The sequence below is a fragment of the Cydia amplana genome, chromosome 15, assembly GCF_948474715.1.
Source record: "Cydia amplana chromosome 15, ilCydAmpl1.1, whole genome shotgun sequence".
NCBI classification, from domain to species: Eukaryota; Metazoa; Arthropoda; class Insecta; order Lepidoptera; family Tortricidae; genus Cydia; species Cydia amplana.
The window spans coordinates 16,864,222-16,886,934 of NC_086083.1; the positions used below are offsets into that span (position 1 = coordinate 16,864,222).

The window sequence follows — 22,713 nt, forward strand, 5'->3', positions numbered from 1 at the left end:
ATAAAATTCGATAATCTCTTTGGCTCGACTAATACCACAATCGAATTAGGTCATAGCTCGAAAATTCTAGAACAGTCCTGAAATTCGGTATGTTGGATTGACTAAAACCTCACTTGATCAAGTGTTTTTTTTTGGAAAAGGTATTTTTTTGTGTAAAATTTTATAAGCATTATTGTTGCTTTAGTCTAGAGCATATTTTCATAGAGTTCTTAGATCTGAAAAGGCGAATTTCTAAAGGATATGACACTTTCCAAGATGGCGGCGGTTCCTCGATGTCCCCAAATGTCAGATGGTTTGGACATGAAAACAGGACCTAGCTGTTATTAACATACAAATTTCAGTATTGTTCTAGAGATTTCGAGCTTGTACTAGGTCAATTATGCTATAAACTGACTCAGAGTAAATATAGAGTAACTTTAATGTCCTCTTTTATTGCATTTTATATTGAAGTGCCGTAAAATGAACTGCGAACGTCTTCCGGTTTAGAGAAGGCGTTTTATTTGTACAGTTAAACTGAAATTGCTTTTTTATGACAAAAGAATTGAGTAAAGTGAAATTAGAAATTTGGACAGTTTTGTGTTACTTATTAAAGAGTTATTGATGGTAGAAGAGATGTACCTGTACAGTCTAAGGAAAAAAATCGTGGCTCTGGTTTGACAGTTGAAATAGATGGCACTATACTACGCCATATGTATTGTGGTCACTGTCGAACGTCAACTTAGACACAAAATAAATACTAGGTACAGAAGGTTCACTCTCTAACAACTGCGTTTATTACGAGCACGACAGATATGATCGCAACGTTACAGTGGCCGGGCCGTGGACATGTGGCCGGGCCCAAATGCAATTAAAGGCGTGACATTGAACATCTAGCTCGCCGTTATGGAGTAGGCATATTGAAATTCGCTATAGTCAATCATGCCAAGAGTTACGTCAATATGGTGCCCCTATGGGATATGTATGTATTGTCACTGCCAAGTCAGTGCAAACTTAGAGTGGTCGGAGTCTATAACCATTGGTAGAATACATTCTAAGAGTATTTTGATGATAAAGTCGAAGAATTTAATTTCCTATCCATTTCGTACTTTGTCACAGTGACAATAGTATGAGGTCTCTAGCGACTTTCATATTGATTGTCACTGTAGACTGTTAACCAAGGGGCGACTTAAACACTCTACTTTTCATTTCGACTACGCGGAAAGTAAAATGCATGTGATTAAAAAATACATGACTGAGTATTAAATTTTATACTGTTTCTCGAGGGTACTTTTCAATTAAAAATGTCGTACTTGGAACAACAACGACCCTTTTTCAGAGCATGAGAAATGAAAAAGTTTTTGGTTGTACATGTTTTCTGTTACTTTTTCAAAACAAAGTCATAAACCTTTCACGAGTTTCCAGCTACTTTTCCACTCAATATTCTCCAAAGGATCAAAAATATAAACAAAGGAATTTAGGCCGTATTTTTATTTTCTGCCAGCGTTTAAGGGTGTTTTTCCCGTAACTTAATCGCCTACATTTCTCTCTGTTCGTCCGACGACCAACCAACTGAACCAACCAACCAACCAACTTGGTCGTATTTCTTTGGTTCAAATAATGGGCCTGATTTTCTATTTATGGAGTAACATGCAGTTGGCGCGAATTGTAAGATGATCTTTCTTGTTCTGATAAATAGATGTTTGAAAAGTGGCACATAACATATCGCGAATATAAGTGGGTCATACATGTAGGTACAGGAAAACAGATATGTTTTTTTATTTTTTTAATCTGTTACCAAAAATTATAAGGACAAGTCGGACTTTCTGCTGTGATTTGTATCGCTTCGCTTCAACACTTTCTTTAAAACGTATGGCATTCAATAAAAATGCATGGATGTACCTAAATGTCACTCAATAACAGAACTCAAAGTGATATTTTTTCATGAGGAGTTGGTGGTTGAAATAAAATGCTCGGTTTAGGCAAGCGTGGCTCACTCTTTTATCTTACTAACTAGTAACATCTTAGGCGACTTATCTATTCTGTAATAGTTTAGGTAGAATAGTTAAAAAATAACTGTGAAAGCTTTCATAAACTCTTGTAATTTCACGAACATTCTTGAATATTTGACCTTTTAAGAACGTTCCCGAGATACCTAATAACCGGGTAGACACCTACCTACTGCTGTTCGGGGAGGCGCGTAATGGAATGTCAGTTACAACTGTCCGAAGATGGCTTAAGAGCTTGGTCTAAAGGGCTTAGTCGCGTTTATTCTCAGGGTCCTGTGCGTTAGAAGACTCCACGATAGCGAACTTAAGAAGGGCCAACGCAAAATTGTAGTTTTTATATGTAAGGCGCAGGTTCGATTCCCGATTCGATTACTTTGACTCCATGGTTGCCTAGTTGCCTACACACTAACAAGCGATTTAGTCGGCATGGACCCGGCTTGAGATGTCCCAGTTCCGCACACCCTCGGTTTTCTAAACGGACTCGTCTCGTACTTAATTAAGACATCTCAACGGTCGCCTAGCGGCGCGGGCGCGTGGTTTGAATATGGAAAACGCTGTGTCATTGATGATTAAAGTTAATTAGGTAGGGCAGAAATGTATCATACTCGCTATAAATATTTTAAAATTTGCATGCTATCTCGAGATAGCGGATCAAGGTGGATCAATTATTAACCTAACTTTAAGACCTGTTACTAACACTTTTTCTGCAAATAAATATGAATATAGCATTTGCCACGATTATATTATGTGTAACAAACAGCTTAAGAGGCAACAGGAGTGGTCATTTCTCCATACAAACGTACTCGACTATTTCCTCCGTGGGTTTTGAAGCTAGAGCAATGATTTTTTCAACACAGATTAATATTGTCAATATCTGTGTCGGACCGTTTTGCTTTTTTTGATATTTTTGTTTTTTAGGCGCTATAGCCCTTCAAAAATGGCCAAAATGGCCTAATTGACTATGCCGCAATGAGCGGCGTGGTATTCAAAACTGATATCAATTAGCCAAAAAATCAAAACGGTCCGACACACATAATTTCATAATCATTTAGATTTCAAAATTTGGTTACAATTGGTTAAGTTTTGGAGGAGGAAACAGTCGAGTACGAAACCTCGATTTTTGAGATTTTTATGCAGGATTTTTCGCCTTGTCCTTATCGCACTAGTTTAAGGAGCCGCTTCTGTTAGCGAGACGGGTATATTTACCTAAAATAATTATATCTCAGCTCCTGTTTCGTCTTAAAATGCAAACGCTGAATCGACTTTTTTTTTAACTGATGAGACAGCCATATATACGAAATTACTTATTTTTGACTCCACATAACTTCTTTCCAAAGCCTTTATTGCACTCGAGATGATTCTAACGGTACATCACACTCGGTTAGTAATTCTGGCGCTATAAATGAACCTAGAATACATTATATTTTTTTTAGAGTCACTTAAAAATTATGTACCTACTAGCCCGGTCTGCTAAAGTTATAGTCACAAATACACCGGCATGCGATAATCTTGACCAACCCGGAAAATCGAAGGATAGGCCGATAAAAACCTCCATGAATTCTGACACCAAATTGCCTATCCAAAAATACTCCGTTTTAAAACGGCTTATTTTTCCATTGTTCCGCTTCTAATTTTAATCTTAACGCTTCAGACATAAAGACGCATTTTTAATAGAGCACAGAATGAATATACGCCCTGTTGAAAGATATGCTTTAGTTGATAGACGCAAGAAAATGAGCAAAAACTTAAAGTAATTCGCTGAAGGACCAATTTTCTTATCCCGAGTCGCATTTCTTTGTTGTTATAGTATGATTACAAAATATACTGTAGACCTTTGAGTTAGGGTTCAGTTTTCTAGAATTATGGTTGAAGGAATTTGTTTTATGAAGCATATGACCGACAAGTGAACTCTTAGAACATAATGGAGGTATATTGAAAAGGGTAGAGTGGAATAATATTATACCTTCTTGATTTTAAAGACTAAAAACATCTCCGGTTGCGCTTTTTCCAGCTATCCCATCAAAAACATTACATGTAATAAAAAGGTGCCAGTCTCGCACCGCTTTTACTACAAAAAAGTTTTGAGATGTAATGTGAAACCAAGTCGGTTATTTTAATCAGTGCCAGCCCAAGTAACACAAGGCAGCTGAATATGGTTTGAATAATAGAGCATGCCGTACTGTAAGCTGAATAAGGTAGCTGCATAATGTCTGCAACAGCGCTGTTACAGACGTTATACAGAAGATTTGGGCACAAATTAAACAGCTTACAACTGAATAAGAGCAATGTAATAGCTGTATAATGTGTGCATAGTGGTGATTTCGCTGAATAATACTTGTATAGAGGCTGTCAAAATCGACTATACCGATTTTAAATCAAAGTTATCCAGCTTTCTACACAATTAATCAGTTATTCATACGTTATCCAGCTTTTGGTTCACAAGTGCATTTTTACAGAAAATATATTCAGATATTAGCACTAAAATACAGAAAATGTGTGTTTTTAAATCAATGATTTGTCTTCCATTTTAATTTGTGAACTCGTGTCAAGTGTGTTATTCTGTAGTGAGTGTAGTGATACAAAATTAGTGACTGATTTGGTAAGTATACACAGATTTCATTACGCATGCCACTTTACTGTAAATGTATATATATATTTTAATTAAAATTTTAAAGCGCCGCGTAAATAATGCACCGTTTAAAAAGTAAATATAGACATTTTGCTAGTCCACTTTTAAATTTGTAATTTTTTTGCGGTGTTTAGATGGTTTAGTAATAGAAAATGAACTTTAACAAGTTATGCTACGATAAAATTCGTTTTATAAATGAATAAACATGGGTTTTCAGTTCAATTTGAATTCCTATTTAATTGTAGAGGTTAGAATAGTTAGAATAATTAGTGGGTGGTTGTTGTTTTAAACGAAGCTAAATTAGGATGTTAATGTTTAGTGTTATTGTTAGTTATGGGTGGTGGTGGGTTAGTGGTTTGTTTTGTTTTTACTGAAGCTAAATGATGTTATTATGATGTCAATGTTAGTGTTATTGTCGAGGGGTTTTTTTTTTTTTTATGTTGTGGCCTTTAAAATATATAATATACTTAAGTTAATTGCAAAGATGGGAATAATGGAATGCACCCCCGTGTTAATTATTTAATGTTGCTGATTGTGTAAAGTTTTTTAAGTTAACCATGCGACGCGTTATATGTGTATTGTTTGTTTAAATTTTTGTTTATTTGTTTTAATTAACGAATGATGCACTGGTTGAAATTATTGATGGATATTAGAAAATGTTTTTATGTTATTACTTGTTTTATTTTAATTAGTTGTTGATATTTAATTTTATCTATATGTATGTTTTATTACTTGTTTTATTTTAATAAGTTGTTGATATTTAATTTTATCTATATGTACATATATAACCATTTTTTTTTACTGTGAAAAATATATTTTTGTTTTTTGTTTACTTTAAAATTAATTACTTGTGGTTAACTGGTGAATATGTATTTATATGTATATTTTGTTTTTTTTTTTTTACATGTATTCATGTTTTGTTTTTCGTCATAAAGTAGTAATCGTAAATTAATTAAAATTGTATTAATAGATAAATAGATAGTAGAATTTGGAATATCGCTCGCAGACGAATCTGCATATTTAAAGAATAGATTATACATTATTAAGATTATAGATCTATCTTCCCATAGATAGATAAAGTATGGATTTGATTAATATTATACTTAATGTTAATTTTAACTGATAATTTTAATAAGGCGATATAATAATCTTAAGTAGTTGGTGTGCTTACTTGTTCGTTTTCATATTGGGTACCGTTTTGGGGACGACGCACGTCTTCGATATGACCTTCTGGACGTAATCTCCTCCCTTGACGAGCTGAACGTACGCGCACCGGTCGAACCAACGCGCGTGTTGCTCCCACGGGACTTCGTCCTTCTCCCAGTCCTTGAGTCCTCCGTCGCAGTAGAAGCACTTGGTCTTGTCGCTCTGGCCGGTGTAGTAGAAGCCGGCGAACTCCTCGGGCTTCTGCTTCATGCTCTTGGGCCAGTGTTTGAAGGTGCGGAGCCGGGCGGCCTCGGTGTTGTAGCGCAGGTGCGGGGGCACGCTGGCGTCGGCGGCCGGCGCGCGCATGCCGCACTCGTCATGCCCTGTAGTCATCTGGTGGTTGCTGTTGGGCACAGGCGGTGTTGGTAGTGGCTGGCTGGCTGGCTGGCTGGCTGGCTGGCTGGCTGACTGGCTGGCTGGCTGGCTGGGTGGCTGGCTGGCTGGCTGGCTACTGGGCGGCGTCTAAACTGGGGCTGCCTCAAGCAGCCCGACTGGCAGGGTCGCCATGAAATATGATGCGGAAGGGTAGAAAGTAACACCACTATAGTCGGGTAAATAATGAATACTTTAATAGAAACTGTTGGCCTTATATACTAATTTACATCCTTTGTCTGAGTTCAATCATGTGGAAAATCGCAATGAATCATAATTGTGTCGTCTCGAGTTACATTGGAATACCGATTATTATTGAAGCGTGAAAAGAATTATAATTTATCTATTTGTCAGCTGATCAGCTGTGATCAGCTGTGTGGCCTCACTACATGAGCAACCATAATGGCGTCCGACCGTGCTGAATATAAGCTGCTGCCACAGCTATTATTGTGCTAAATTTCTGAATAAGCATTCACATTAGACGCGTTACTAAGCTACATTTTAGATAATAATGGTTTTAGAACAACAAGTTTTGATTAGCATCAGTATAATAGTAATTGTTTGCTCGATCTTAACGCCTATTAGGATTCTATACACAAATAGTAAAAACCATCGATCCTCACTAGTTTGATGAGAAACATTGTAGGTATGTAACACGGGCGATATTAAATCCTACTTCCTACTAATATAGGTATAATATTTAAGTTATATGATATTAGTACATTATGTATTGTGGTTCGCGGTAGGCCCCCTGAGCGCTGAGCCTGTTCTTCTTTTATTTTGCCATTTGAATGGATTCATTTTATATTATTTTTAAATCACACAAGTCTGTACAACACAGTTTTTTCATCAACGCTTTTTGCTTAAATTATATAAATGACCACCGCGCACCTTGTTGTTAAGCAGTAGTTTGAACAACACTTCTCAATGCGTTAATTTTTCAGATTTTAGCAAGAAAAGATAGTACATGTGTACTAAAATCGCTATAACATAGATATAAGTGTTGTTCTAGTATTTATTATTCAGACGTAATGTCTATAAAAAGCCATATCAACCCATATATGCAGCTCCTGGATAAGAAATAAGATGTGGATTGCAATACAGCTTCTAGCAAAAGCGTCAACCTTTATTCAAAAATTGGCGTTAAAACAGAAACTATAACCGCTATTATACAGTTGAAAGTCTCCACAGACGCTTCTTTTCAGCATTTAGTAACCACTATCACATTTTTCTTAATATCGTCTGCTTAATGTCCCACAAAACCCAAGTTATACAGCTAATTGCTGCTCATGGCTCTACTTCGCAGCTATTAGCTACCACAAATGCTTTAAGCTGAATAATGTCTGACTAACTGTGTAAGAAATAAGTATTATTCAGCTTTAATATGCAAAACCGATACTATGCAAAATTTATTCAGCATTAATTGGTATATAGGTCCAGATATTTTTTTATTCCGAATTTAGTCATTTCTACCGCTTATACACAAAATGTATGCAATCTTAATTTGAATAAGATGATAATTTTACTCTATTATCCTGCTTGTGTGTTACTTGGGAGGGGGTGTTCAAACCGTATCAATAAGATATCTTTAATTTGTAATACGTATAATGACTTGGCCATCAGACTTGTAAGAATACGAATAGTTTTCAGACTCGTAAGAATACGTAAGTATTTACGTTATTATTCTGCACTTGGTTATGCACGAGTTTTTCTTTTACGTTACTTTTGATTTGACTTGCGTGTTGATAATCTTTTCTTGTCACTTTCTTTTAGCTTTTAGTATTTGATTAATCGATTCAGTTATTCCAGATCATTTTCTAGTCCCAGTAGGTAGTCCCTTTATATACTATGTATTAGATCTTGCTAAATAATTAACCGAGTTAATGATTGAGTAGGTATCCAAACTTCTCGAGTTTGCGCAAGTGTCTGAACAAATTCCATTCAGTCTGCTAATTTAATTTATAGGCTAATTAAAAGTTACGGCAACAATTGATTTATTGTTATTTACAAGCTACAAGAAGGCATCTAATCACAGTCCAACTCTGTCTCTTAAGAGGCCGGTATCGATTTTAGCAGCAAAAATGTAAAATTGATAGATTTAGTCGATGAAATTGTACACCTTTTGTTACGTAATAGAAATAACAAGTACTGGTATCTATTAGCACGTCTTCTTATCTTGCACTTGTACAGATCATTTTTTTGAAAACAGACTCACTAAATTAGTAATGATTTTTTTTCTGATGGACGTTTAGGTAAACGCGCGCAAAGCACTGATTTAGTCGATCTTATTTGGAAATTTCGTAAAGTTTGGACTACTAAAAATGGTAATTTTGTATTACACATATCCTGTACTCCAACTTTCATAGACTACATTTTTGTTATATGATATTGAACAAGAGTAAATGAAAGTTAGACGAAATCAATTTTCTCCAGAAATTACTTCAAAACAAGTGATTTTTTTTCGTGAAAATCGATTTAATTTCAACGTAATTTTGATACTTAAACAATCTACAACATTTTCTGAAACTGATCTGATACATCATTTTGTATAATTTACCATTATAATTTTTTGATGAATTTTTAAAAACTGCCCCTTCTCGTCATATATTGCCGGTGACGCACGCTCGAGACCTCATTATTAAAAGGCAAGATGAAAAGACGTGCTAAAAGAAACCAATACTTGTTATTTAGATATTACGCAACAAAATGTGTACAATTTCAACAACGAAATCTATCAATTTTACATTTTGACTCTAAAATCGTTAACGGAGCCTTAAAAATAAACATTCTTGGATGCATCCTAACGGAGCACGGGTGGTCCCGGACCATGGGGATTGCTTTGGCAATGTAATCTTAAAGGGGCCCACTGATTACCAGTCCGCCGGACGGTATCGGCCTGTCAGTTGTTCGGAGCTGTCAACTTTTTGTTCTAACTGACAGGCCGATATCGTCCGGCGGACTGGTAATCAGTGGGCCCCTTAAGAATGGGCTAAGCCTTAGTTTTTAGCAAAGCAAATGCAATCCGTCTTTTCAACAGCAATCTCATTGGTAAGTAAGTACCTACTGTTCGAACGCGCGACCTTCGTTTGGAAAGTCGCGTGGTTCGTAAAACAAACGCGCGCGTTCTACGCGACATAATTTCCATCTTCAACCACTTAGTAGATGGTTCGCAGTCCTCAACTGTGCATTTCTCCAGAAACTTCCTGCCTCGCACGGCTAAACTGTGGAATGGAAAAACTCCTTTGAAGATGTAACTTACAATGGAATACTCCTAAGTCCTATAATTATATGTGGTTTCTTTAGATAAGATATTCCCACGGGCGTGCTCAAGAACGGGAGCAGGTCAAATCGATACAACTACTAGAAATGCGGGCGTTTATCGCCTGATACGACAAAGATTCAAGATGTGACAGCGTGCGTATCTGCCTACGGTACGGTACGGGCGATTTTTGATTTGTTTTATGTAGTTTTCTTACTATAACCAGATGTTGGTCTTTCGGCAATATCTATATTAATCCCATGAGAAATTAACTGCAATTCTTGTATTTAGCCAAAATATATGAGATCTAATGTACGTGTATAGCCAAGGTTATAATACTTATATAACTTATAATAATATAGGATGACTGGTTGGCCACAAGACAAAGTTAGTGATTAAACCGACCAAAGAAACGCTATCGCATAATAATATCGCGCATTCGTCTAATAATGGTCGTTAAAATGAATGGCTTGGTTTAGTTAGGAAATAGAAATCGGAGTTATCGCGTTTGCCTATGGGCCGTGACCTTGTACCGTGTGGTACAAACACGGGCGGCAGCGGAAGCGAGTCTTGATAAAAGCCTTTTCGTAATTTTCAAGGATATAGTGACCAAGGACCAAGCCCTTTTGTTACCGATTCGAACAGGCGTCTTCAACTTTCGCGGCTAACACCATAACTTTTGGGCCACTCAGCTGCGGCGGCACCCTAGGCTAGGCTAGGCGCCTTTGACCATGTTGTACTCTAAGGGATAACACTTAGCAGTTCGTGCTTGCACCTCCTATCCGAATCAATTAGGTATTTAGGGATTCGGTATGGTATAGCGAGAGATTGTGCTGCCATTTACACAATACGATATATAAATTGGCTCAAGCACTAGTTTTCAAGCAACGACATCCATTTGACCTTCCAATCCATCCAAAGGAGAAACTAGGCCTTATTGGGTTACTTTGCAATGTTGATATTTCGTACAAGTCCCATGAAACTCCTGACCAGCCGGAGTTCGTACCTGCATCCTCCGATTTGGTAGTCTTCTTAGGCTACCAATACCAAAGCTTCAAAGTATCTTCAAGGCAATATTTTTATATATTAAACCTCAGTATTTCTCTGCTTGACATTAGTACACGTCAGACGCAGCCCTTACCCGCGTTACTGGCGTTATCGTATCCAGCGCCGTTTGACTCTCTTTGATCTATCTTCGACCTTATTCCGACGACACAAGGCCACCTTAAGTTCAGTAAAGTGTGCTGTTATATATCATCGTTGTAGATCCTTTTCCAACCTTGTTGCCACGATATAAGATCCATTCAGAAAAGTGTTATCTAATGCCGTTTGACTCGTGAATTGTGAAAGCCATGTGACAGAAAGAAGCGTCTTTCTGTCACATGAGCATTAAGCGTAATGCTTACACAATAGGGAGAGTATTTAAGGGTACAAATATCGAAAAGGAGAGAATAGTAAAATCGAAGCCATTTTTTTACCGACTTCAAAAGGGAGAATGTTCTGAATTTGAGTGTATCTTTGTTTGTATTTTACTTTTTATGTAGGTACCTATGTTCCCCGTTTCTCCCTTTTTAAATCTGGTGACTCGAGTAATATGGCTAATTTCCGACCAATATCAATACTTCCTGTACTAAGTAAAGTTTTTGAAAAATTAATGTTAAATGATCTACTGGGTCACTTCAACAGACATACTTTACTTACAAGCAATCAGTTTGGTTTCACAAAGGGCCGTTCCACGACCGATGCTGCTTCGGTACTCATTAAACATATTTATAATATTTGGGAAAATTCTTGTGATGCAATTGGCATATTTTGTGATCTTTCTAAAGCATTTGATTGTGTGGATCATGGAACGCTCATTTTGAAATTAGAACACTATGGTCTGTCAGAAAATGCCCTAAACTTTATGTCTTCTTACCTTAGCAATAGAACACAAACAGTTGTTGTAAACAAAACCCAGTCTAGCGGAGCTGTAGTCCAATTAGGAGTGCCGCAAGGTTCTATTTTGGGTCCATTCCTGTTTTTGGTTTATATAAATGATTTGCCATGTATAGTAGAAAATCTTTGTGAAATAGTTCTTTTTGCTGATGACACATCATTACTTTTTAAGGTTGATCGGAAATCTACCGATTATAGTGTAATTAACAGCACACTCGTTAATGTACTTAACTGGTTTACTATGAACAATTTGCTTCTTAATGCTAAGAAAACCAAATGTATTAGATTTTCTTTGCCGAATGTTAAACCAGTCGATACTAAAATACTTTTGAATAATGAATGCTTAGAGATGGTAGATAAAGCTCTGTTTCTTGGTTTAACATTGGACAAAAATCTACAATGGAGTCCTCATATCGGAACACTAGCTAACAAATTAAGTTCGGCCGCTTACGCCGTGAGGAGAATTAGACAACTGACTAATGTTGAAACAGCTCGCCTTGTTTATTATAGTTATTTTCATAGTGTAATGTCATATGGTATTCTGGTTTGGGGCAAAGCAGCTGACATACAGACTATATTTGTCTTACAAAAGAGAGCCATTCGTTCTATATATAACTTAAGAGCGCGTGAATCATTAAGAGAACTTTTCAAAGAAATTAATATTTTAACTGTAGCTTCCCAATACATATATGATAGTATTATTTATGTTATTAAGAATCTAGACTCCTTCACTAAGAATTCTGATGTCCATAACTTTAACACTAGAAATAGAAATAAGCTTGCTATCAGAAAGTTTCGTGTCCGTAAAGTACAAAAGTCATTCGTTGGGCAATGCATTCATTTTTATAACAAGTTACCTGAGGATGCTTTAAGATTACCCTTTCCAGCTCTTAAAAATTACTTAAAAAAGTCATTGATGTTAAAAGCTTATTACAGAGTCGAGGACTACTTGACAGACAAACATGCATGGTCCAAACCAGAAACTAACTAATAAAAAGTAGTAGCAATTAAAAACATTGTATTATGTATAGAGTTATAGGTGACACAGCTCAGGTAAGCAGGAAAGCACATCAAATATTATATGTTGGTAATTAATAATAATCAATCAGATTTATATAATATGTTTTCCCATTTCTTTTAATAACTTTATTTTCTTTTCCTTTTGTAAGAATTTGATATGTTTTCTGAAAGAGCTACGATTTTGTATGATTCCATGTACATATGTATATTTTCTAAATCAAATTTCTATTACACCTTATGTGTATAATTGCATGAATTCTATAGTAATTTAAATTGTATTTTTTCCCTTATTTTCTCGTAATGCATGTTAATTATAAGATGTAATTATTTTTGAAAAGATGTGTCCCGCCGAGTTTGTTGCCGGTCCCATATTGGGATACCCTCCTCCAATTGAGGGGGGATTTAAATCTTCTCGGGGCAGAGGTGTAGGGTTGGAGCCGGTCTACCTAGCTTTATTTGACGTTCATAAGCGCATTGTAATTATGCCTACTTCAATAAACTATCTTTTATCTTTTTATCTTATCTTATCCCTTTGATTTAGGAAAGCTCCATTTGGTAAAAATAAATTGTTGCTGTGAACCTATAAATTGATATAAGACTGTTTTAAATAGTTCCTTTTTGCTAAAAACGATGTAAAACTCAGTTTTTTATGTAACGGGAATATTTTGGATATGGTAAAAAGATGTAGACTCTAACTAAAACCTAAACCAAAGTGCAACACAAACGAAGATACAAAGAACACGAAAAGAAAACACAACACATAACACATAGTTAAAAACACAAAGAGGAAAACATAGTTGAATAAAGGCTAGATACCTATCTATTAAAATAAACAGAAGAGAACCCGAATTAATAGTAGAATGTAACAGAAACATGCCAAAACAAGCCAAACCTACAAACATGAATACTCTCTCTCCAGTTATTAAGAAACAACTTCAAAGTCTCTACAACTACATATACACGTACCTATTATCGCTTTGTGTCTCCATTGTCATTAAACTTTGGCGTCAACATGTCTGTAAACTTAGAGAGACACGTCTTGCTAATTGTGTATCTCCCAACTCCCAACAGAAATGCCACGGTTAACTTACAATAGACTAGCGAACGTGTATGGGCGGAATATGCAGGCGGAAGCGGAAACAGTTTTTTATGTATTTTCATCATCATCATCATCATTTTAGCCTTCGGTCGCCCACTGCTGAGCATAGGCCTCTCTTCTTGTACGCCACTTGTCCCGGTCCTGTGCTAGTTTCATCCAAAAGTGCCCCGCGATACTTGGAACGTCATTAGAGTTCGAGTGGCAGCCGGATCTCTTCCAGAGATTCATAGCACCCTCTGCCCCACCGTTACCAGGACTGCTGCCGTAGCCTGGGATAGTGGGGCCGCTGTTATGTATTTAGCTTGGATTATTTATTTGAATTATGTTAGTCGTTTTTGATATGTACCTACTTAAACCGTCAGCATTAATATTAGCGGGTAGTACAACACACCAAGAGTATCTTAAAGATTAGAGGGTAATATTAGAGTTCAAAAGTTTTACAAATAGAAGAAGAATATATCTATATCTCTACAATTTGCAGAAAAAAGTATTTGCCTCACTATATTTTTTTGAGCGCTCCGTTCCAACGACTTTCAGATTCAGATTCAGAGTTTTATTTGCTTAAACATGGTATATACAGGTCTTAAATACTAATACAATAGAGCTACGTGTTTGGTCATAGAGACATGCAAATATTGTGTGATGTCATGTGTGTCGCATGCATCATATTTAAATGAAATTAATTAATATCTAAGTACTTACTAACTAGTTACTTACTAAATTTATTTATTCCCTCGGATTTTTCCTGACACTGTTTCACAGATATAAACAAATGTTATACGCATCACTTAATAAATATAAGGACGTTCCTTTGTAGGCGTGTTCTAATTATTTTTCCACAATAAGAGAATAGTTGCTAAGGTAGCGATATTGTATTATACGGCCTCCTAGCCTAATTGGTAGTGCTTATGAAGCTTGTGGTCGGCTTCAATCCCGGTATGGGCATTTATTTGTGTGTTTGTGTCTTTTTTGGTAAGGACGGCTAAGGAATGGAATGCGCTCCCGTCATCCGTATTCCCTGAGAAATATGACCTCAGTCTCTTTAAAGCTAGAGTGAATAGGCTATTACTGAACCGGTGAGCTCCATCTTAGGCTCTGTCTTCACTTTCCATCAGGTGTGTCTAGAGCCAATCGCCAATCAGTTTAACATAAAAAAAAAAAAAAAAAATTTGTTCCTGAGCGATGGATTCAAGTATGTATGGAATTATGTATATCATTTTTCATTTCTCCACTACCTAAAGGTTGTCTGGAAGAGATCGCTCTTTAGCGATAAGACCGCCTGTTGTTTACCTCTGTCTTCATGTATTATTTGTGTTTCCATGTACATTTATTCTGAGGTTGTGCAATAAAGAGGATTTGTATTGCATTGTATTGTACATACTCGCCTAGTAGGTACCACGCCACCTTTAGTACAGTCACAAGTCTGAAAATATGGGTGCATATAACTTACTCAAAAATATATGTCTCATAGTTCTTAATTCGCTGACATAAGAGCTATATGGGACAATAATGGGACATATTTTTGGGTATGATGTGTGTATCCATGTTTTTACACTTGACTGTATAGCTTTGCTTATTGGCCTCAAATATTTATTTATTTTATTCTCTCAACGTCTCTTTGTCCAAAAACGGAACATTCTCGAATTTGCATACATCTCATGTCGCAGTTTACTCAAATGCTAAACAAACTTCACTCCGTTGCTTATGCAACTACACTCAAGAGCAACGAAAATGGGTCATTGTCTGTAGAATTGTGCATACACCGTGACACGGTTTGATTGCGATTGGGTGTACTGTGCTCTGAATTCGGAGATGTGGTAAACAAACTTTGTGCATTAATCAAATTTCCATCTAACTACTATTATGGAAAGAGCTGACTTTGATGTTTTAGTTTTAATGTAATTTACCGTAGATGTAATGTGTCTGCAATGATGTTATATAACATAGATAGGTTATACTCATACTTGAGGAGCACAAAAAATACTTCCATATTTATTTCTGTGCTTACGAAGAAATCTGTTATTTTTGATTAGTTTTATCATTCAATCCATCTTTGTCACACTCGTTGTTAAACATAAGGTCGTCTCTTTCTCTTTCGGTGTGCGGGAGCTCGTTAGCACGTGTACATTTCTCGCTTGTCCAGCCGCGACTAAAGGCAACTTGTCCAATTTGTCACAAGGTGAGCGCTTCAATTTTGGAACGCCTTTAACCTATCTTGGGTTATAAATCATTGTGTGTCTGTGAATATATGTCTTATACAGTATTTTGGTGTCACAAAACAAAAGGGAAACCTAGAATTACTTATCTAAGCCAAATAAAAAATAATGCGTCGTATGAGGAAATTAAAAGACACGAAAGAAATGATTGGCGATTACTTTACCGACAAGAGCAAAGCTCTTAAGTTATGATGATGATGATGATAAACAAACTACATACTGTTGAATAGTACTCTTATTTTATAAATATAAAGCGGGACCGGGTACTTTCATAAAACATTGAGGACGAAATTACCACCTTTATGGAAATAGTCTTATTTTCATGGCGACGTTCCTGAGCGTTATGAACATTCCAGCGCTTCCATTTCCATATGGGACGGGAAAATAGCCTAATGCATTATATATGTAGGAAGAACAATGAGATGCTTTGAACTTATGTACCGCGGTATTCGGAAAACAAGATCCGTTCTAGAGAAGAGAACGATACGATATGTACTAGATACCGTAGTTTAGATTTCAACTAGATATCTTTTGCAGCTCAATTCGGGCAACTAGTGTCAGTGTTACGTTAAATTATTGTATTAAGATCGTTTCAAAATCGTTTTGAGATCTAAAAATACATAACGAGGCGTTTTAGACATTGTGGAAATCCATCAAGAGTATCTCCAGAATCGCGTAAATGTCAAATTTGACAGGCTAGATCTTAAAAATATCGTTGCCGTATCTTGGTGATGTCTAATAGATGTCCAGTTCAAAATCCGGATCGGGCCCGTAGTTATGCGAGCGAGGTGTTCTAATAACTTTGAGAACCTTCGCCGTTATGACAGGGCTTGCGTAAAAATTATGATTTTACAGCGCTATTTCTGTAATGTATTCAATTAAATGCGATTATATTTTCTCAATCTCCAAAATTCCACACACAATAATTTAACAAAAACGATCTCAGCTCATACAAAACGAAATGTACGGTCCTCAAACTTCTCGCGGTAAGCCGAGCCTACCAACTTCGCTCACTTTATTTATACGGCGAATTTAAACTGCGGCTCCAGCGGTATATAAGCAGTATCCTGACTCAGGGGCATTCCATGAGTTGTCCCATATATGCGTTCATATCGTATAATAATAATAAACAGAGTGATTCCATAAGTGTTCCGTGAACAAAGTTTTGTACGGAACACTAAAAATTGTTTTCTTCAGATTTTAAAATCCATATTGTGTTAGTCTACTTACATCTAATTTTTTTTTAACTTTATTATTGAGACATAAAAAGACAAACAAAACAATAAAACCAAACTACATCGAAACTTAAAAACTAGATGTCACCTACATATATAGGTAAATATATAGTTAAAACAAAAAAGAAAAAGGAGTCACAATTTCTTAGCATTAGACTTATTTTTTTAGAAGTTACTCACCACACTCACCTTACCAATTTAAGTTGGACCTTGTTGTTAACTGGTAGAGAATTTAATGTCTTAGGCATTAAGTCCCCCACCTGTACTTTATTCTTATAGTGCAATACAATTTAAAATATATTAATAAACAAGCTGCCAGCCAGGGCAATATTTCAAGTAATTACAACTAGCAATTATTTATTTTAATAACTCTATTTGAACGAAGTCAAACTACTGCTTATAATATAACATGCTTCCCTCATTAATTAATAGCTCAGCCTCGGGCGAATCCCTTCACACTTATCACAACAGCCTCCTATCTAACAACCTTTACAACGAAAACCAACCCTACTATAAAGGCACAGAGTTCAAATTTCTTACGATTTTATAACAAGAGAGTTTTTCGTAATTTCGCAGTACATAATTCAGGGTATCCCGGCTCGGCATGTACTTAATGCCGGTACATGTGTGGGCTTGGAACGCGAATTCATTAAGTCGGATGAGATTTCACATACTGGTAATGTACCGGATTTAGAAGACGATTTTCATGTCAAAGGCAATTATAATTTATAACGAGAACCTATACAAGTAAAGCTTTTTATCAACTTGCAATGTATATGTATATTTGTACGGGTCAAATCTTGCATGCTAAATTTGACCCACTTCCCGACTTCCAATGAAGCTGAAGATTTGCATACATATGTCGGGTGACAATGCAATATTATGATACCATCGAGCTGATCTAATTATAGACACAGGAGGTGTCCATACTCGTGGTAACTAATATGTGGTTTTGATGAGTATCAGTTGCCTGTTCAAGTAACTACACTGGCACACCTAACAAAATAAGACTTTGCTAAAATACACATAGACATAGTTGTTAGTTTTGTGTTATACTAATAACCCTATGGACAACAAAGTCTGAAATAAAGAAATTTAAAACCTATTTAGTTTTAAGACGAGAGGGGACGACCGCCTCGAATCCGAAATCTTATAATAAAATTAAAAAATCTAACGGTCAGGCATAGCTATGATTAAAATATATCAAATTGTGTAAAAAATGTTTTCCATAATGTCAATATCCATGGAGAAAACTGAGGCCTACGTTTGTATGGAGCATCGATCGTCTCCTATCTTCAGCAACATACCTGAGTTAACCCCGAGTAAATAGCCAAAGGATACTTTTCGAAGTACGAGTACATTGGCTTGCTCCTAAACACATAACTTGTGCAAACTTTCACGGATTCTCTTTGACGGACGCTGGAAGGTTGTTTAGAAATTTTTGTGTCGGGAATTCTGTACATTTTTGGAGGAATTTTTGTGTATTTGGCGGACGGTTGTGCAAATTTTAACAGCCGTGCAACCCTTTAATCTTTTTTGAGCGATATAGAATCAAAGGGAAAGGTACACGATTTCGACTAAAGACGATGATGACTGAGAAAGATGGACCAATTTAACTCTGCGCAGACTTTGCAGTGACATATGCCGTTATTCTTAAACCTCTCTCAAGTTTAACAAGCCGTTGATAATCGTTTATCCCTATTTTTCATTTTGACATTTGTGTTAACTATGTTAGAAAGAGACAACATTTAGCAGAGGTTTGCTAAGTTTTATGAATAAGGGGAAAGTGTGGCAGTGTCAACTTATACGTCCAATTCCTATGAAAATATGAGGTTATAGTAACACCGCCGCTAATTGTCAGTATAGAACGACCACTCAACAAGTCAGGTTTTAATATGTGGTAATCTGAATTACCAATTGTTTCAGTTGGAGAATGTCCAGCTCATGGACAAGTACAACCTGCGGAACCCTTCCAAGGGCACGCTGTACTTCGCCACCACGCATCTCATCTTCGTCGACCATGAGATGAAGAAGGAAACTTGGGTATGTGTTATTTTGCTTTTATGATAGTCAGCAAATGAGCAGACTGGCCGCTGAATGGGAAGCGGTCACCATTGCACATGGATATAAGCAATATCGAAGGAGCCATTTATTCGCAGCGGAAATACCTACCTCAGAAGATATAATAGCTCATTCAACATTCTGCACGATCTGGTAAAGGGGCCCACTGATTACTAGTGCGCCGGATGATATCGGCCTGTCAGTTAAACGCAAAAGGTGACAGTTCCGAACAACTGACAGGTTGATATCGTCCGGCGAACTGGTAATCTGTGGGTAAGGAGCCCAGAAACGAGCAAGATGCCCGCTTATTTTTGGTGTGCCAGCTCTGCTCAGTCCCACTTTTAAGATGCATGGCACACCAATTTGGCGGGAGGTGCGGTGATAAAAGCGAGACGATGGCACGGATTCAAAAAGTATTTACTTTTTACACTTTGTACAGGAGGGCTAAGATGGTCGGTTTTTTATCATCTGCAGTCATCATGCCTGTTACGTTCTAACAAGTATGTAAATGCGAACGTAACGCGTGACATGACAAGTGATAAAAAAGCGACCATGATACCGCCGCAGATTGTATTTTCTACAATTATCCTAATGGTAAACTTTGTATATTTTAGGCTTTCTTTTTAAGACTATGTTTATGTTGTTTAGACGTTATCGAGTAACTCATTTGCTTATCGCAAGGCAGCCCAGCGTACGCGCGCTCTTGCTCACTGTCTAAACAGGCTTATATGCTTTCTTAACTCGTATATGTATATGCCCTTTTAAGTTTGAGCTGTTTTCTACTTAATCAGTTTTGTTTATTGCTACCGGCTTCTTTACTGTTAGTTGGTGTTTAACCATTAAAAATGTTGGACTATAGTTTGCTAACCTGGTATATTAATTGGTGAATTGTTAATGAATAGTCGGTTAAGCTCATACATTTACAGTTTACAATGATCGAAAAGTTTATATTGATTTGATTACCTACTTCTTATTTGATTTTAGTTCCGTTTGAGGTGCAATAAACGTGAAAGTTTTTACTAGGTATTAATCAAAATTAATAATTAAAAATGTTGTTTCGTATGTTTTGCGCTTTGGATTGTTCAATTGATAAAGTGTTATTTTGAATGATTTTGGTAATAAAATAACGTTACAGTTGAAGTCCAAAAATGGGACAAAACAACAGTTTGATTTTGAAAAATTGGAGCTGGGCCAGGGCTACCGACACCGAAATTTCGGCGAAGAATAAAGCTAAAGTAGGTGTTTTATTATCTCATAAAAAATGTGTCGTTTCCAACCAAAAAGTCCCACTTTGCCGCTTGCCATAAGGACGCTTTGACAGGTTACTATACTGAAAATCTTAATTAGATTCCAAAAAAAGTAAGACAATGTTGCCACTTTTTACTAGCGCGTCTTGTATTTATGTAAAAATAAGTAAATAAAACTACTTTTTTAAATCGTAGGAGTAAAATTACCAATAAATAAATTATCTTATCGTGTTTATTTATAAAAAGGAATTTACTATTTTATAAACAAATTCTTGCAGTGGCAACATTTTTTGGAATCTAATTACGACTCGGAGTTTAGTATAAAGATACAAGCAAATCTCGTCCTTATGGTAAGCGTCAAAGTGGACTTTTGACTGGACTTCGACGCAAATGATTGTTTATAGAATTAACAAAGCGTGTTATGGGGAAAAGGCAGCCATTCTTAAGAATTAGATATTAAACAGCATTTTGGTGGACTATATTAAGTACCTATCTACCTTTAAATACTGCTATTTGTACTTTCTTTTGAATTTGTTAGTATACCTACTTAGTGTACAAGCGCATTCGTCAGAGGGAGGACTTTTCCCTTATATTTTATATTTTAACTAAGGTGTAGAGTTTGTGATGTTTAGGGCTTGTAGAGTTAGGGCGTGTAGAGTTAGATGCTTAGGTGTGGTAGGTAACTTTTTGACAGTGCGACAGTCTAGGCAACATTGACATGAAAATGTTTTTTTGTGGGTATATTATTTAACAAAACCTAATGTGAATTATATATCTTTCAGATCCTCCTAATGCACATATCATCAGTAGACCGTCTGCCGATCACGACGACAGGCTCCCCTCTGCTGGTCCGCACGAAGACATTCCAGTCCGTCTTGTTCGTCATACCACGGGAACGAGACTGCCATGAGATGCATCAGACATTACTACGGCTTAGTCAACCAGGTATGTTTTACATGTCAAGTGTCATACAACTATTCATTTAAAAAAAGGTTCGATTGTAATTAGCCATGCTGGCATCGTATTATAGATAGGCCTCGCCTTCGGTTCGGCCGCCTATATAGATAGATAGATATAGATAGATAATATTTATTTCTAATTGAAAATTTACATGTTACTTCCTTAAAAATAGCAGAAATTCACAAAAAGATCGTCAAGTGTATACAAACAAAATTTAAAGAATAATAAAAATAATAGTAAATTGTGAAATCAATAATGTCAAAAATAAAAAAATTGAAGTTAAACTTGACATTTAACATATTACGTACACCCAGCGCCAAAAAACGGGACTTTACTGCCGTCTAATGAAAAAAATTAGTCATGGCATCCCGATCACAAGATATTTTAGACCTTAGATGGTATTGTAAATAAAAAAAACGTCAGCCTGTTGTATCACGGTGGACCGTCAGCTGGTCACGTGAACATAAAAAATAAGTTGCAAGGGGCAACTGATGTCAAATAAATATCAGATCAAGAACGTATTTCAAAGGTTCGAATAAGTGGCTCCGTGCGGAAGCGATTTGTACTAATCAATGCGATTAGTTTCAATTTAGAACCGATCTTCTCGAATCCTCCTCGGACTGAGGTTTTATACAGGTTGTCCCAAGAAGTAGTGATATACTGAAGCTGGGAGGTAGAGGACCTAGAGGGCTATCTGAATCACCCCCATGTATGTTCCGCGATTTTTCGTATTTTCGGAGTTATGATTTTTTTTAAGTTTTCACCTATCGCCGAGTACGATGAGATTTTTATTTATGGTGACGTGAATTATTGCGGTAGATGCTTGATTTTTTTTGTGTGCTAAGCTGATAGATAGGCCAATTCAGTATGGTAACATTTACTATCGTTAGATCTTTGAATGGAATTAAAAAAAAAATTAATGCCACTCAAAAATTACCCAGTATGTTCACAACTTCAAGGGCGCTTAAAAAAATAAAACATACTGGGTAATTTTATCTTTCTTGGCATTAATTTTTTTTTAATTCCATTCAAAGATCTAACGATAGTAAATGTTACCATACTGAATGGGCCTATCTATCAGCTTAGCACACAAAAAAAATCAAGCATCTACCGCAATAATTCACGTCACCATAAATAAAAATCTCATCGTACTCGGCGATAGGTGAAAACTTAAAAAAAATCATAACTCCGAAAATACGAAAAATCGCGGAACATACATGGGGGTGATTCAGATAGCCCTCTAGGTCCTCTACCTCCCAGCTTCAGTATATCACTACTTCTTGGGACACCCTGTATAAAACCTCAGTCCGAGGAGGATTCGAGAAGATCGGTTCTAAATTGAAACTAATCGCATTGATTAGTACAAATCGCTTCCGCACGGAGCCACTTATTCGAACCTTTGAAATACGTTTTTGATCTGATATTTATTTGACATCAGTTGCCCCTTGCAACTTATTTTTTATGTTCACGTGACCAGGCCCCTATT

The 22,713-nt window shown here is 36.4% G+C and overlaps 1 protein-coding gene across 3 annotated transcripts in view; it reads left to right on the forward strand.

The window, feature by feature from the left end:
* The window catches only part of LOC134654660 (myotubularin-related protein 6), a 76,669-nt gene that overhangs the window by 33,122 nt on the left and 20,834 nt on the right, over window positions 1-22,713 (forward strand). For 2 of the 3 annotated variants that reach the window (XM_063510131.1, XM_063510130.1), the window contains exons 2-3: window positions 18,886-19,002; window positions 21,050-21,212. In XM_063510131.1, coding sequence (XP_063366201.1) covers window positions 18,886-19,002; window positions 21,050-21,212 — 280 coding nt within the window. Of the gene's footprint in view, window positions 1-18,885; window positions 19,003-20,122; window positions 20,256-21,049; window positions 21,213-22,713 lie in introns of those variants that run through there. The other variant, XM_063510132.1, reaches the window with a different exon arrangement.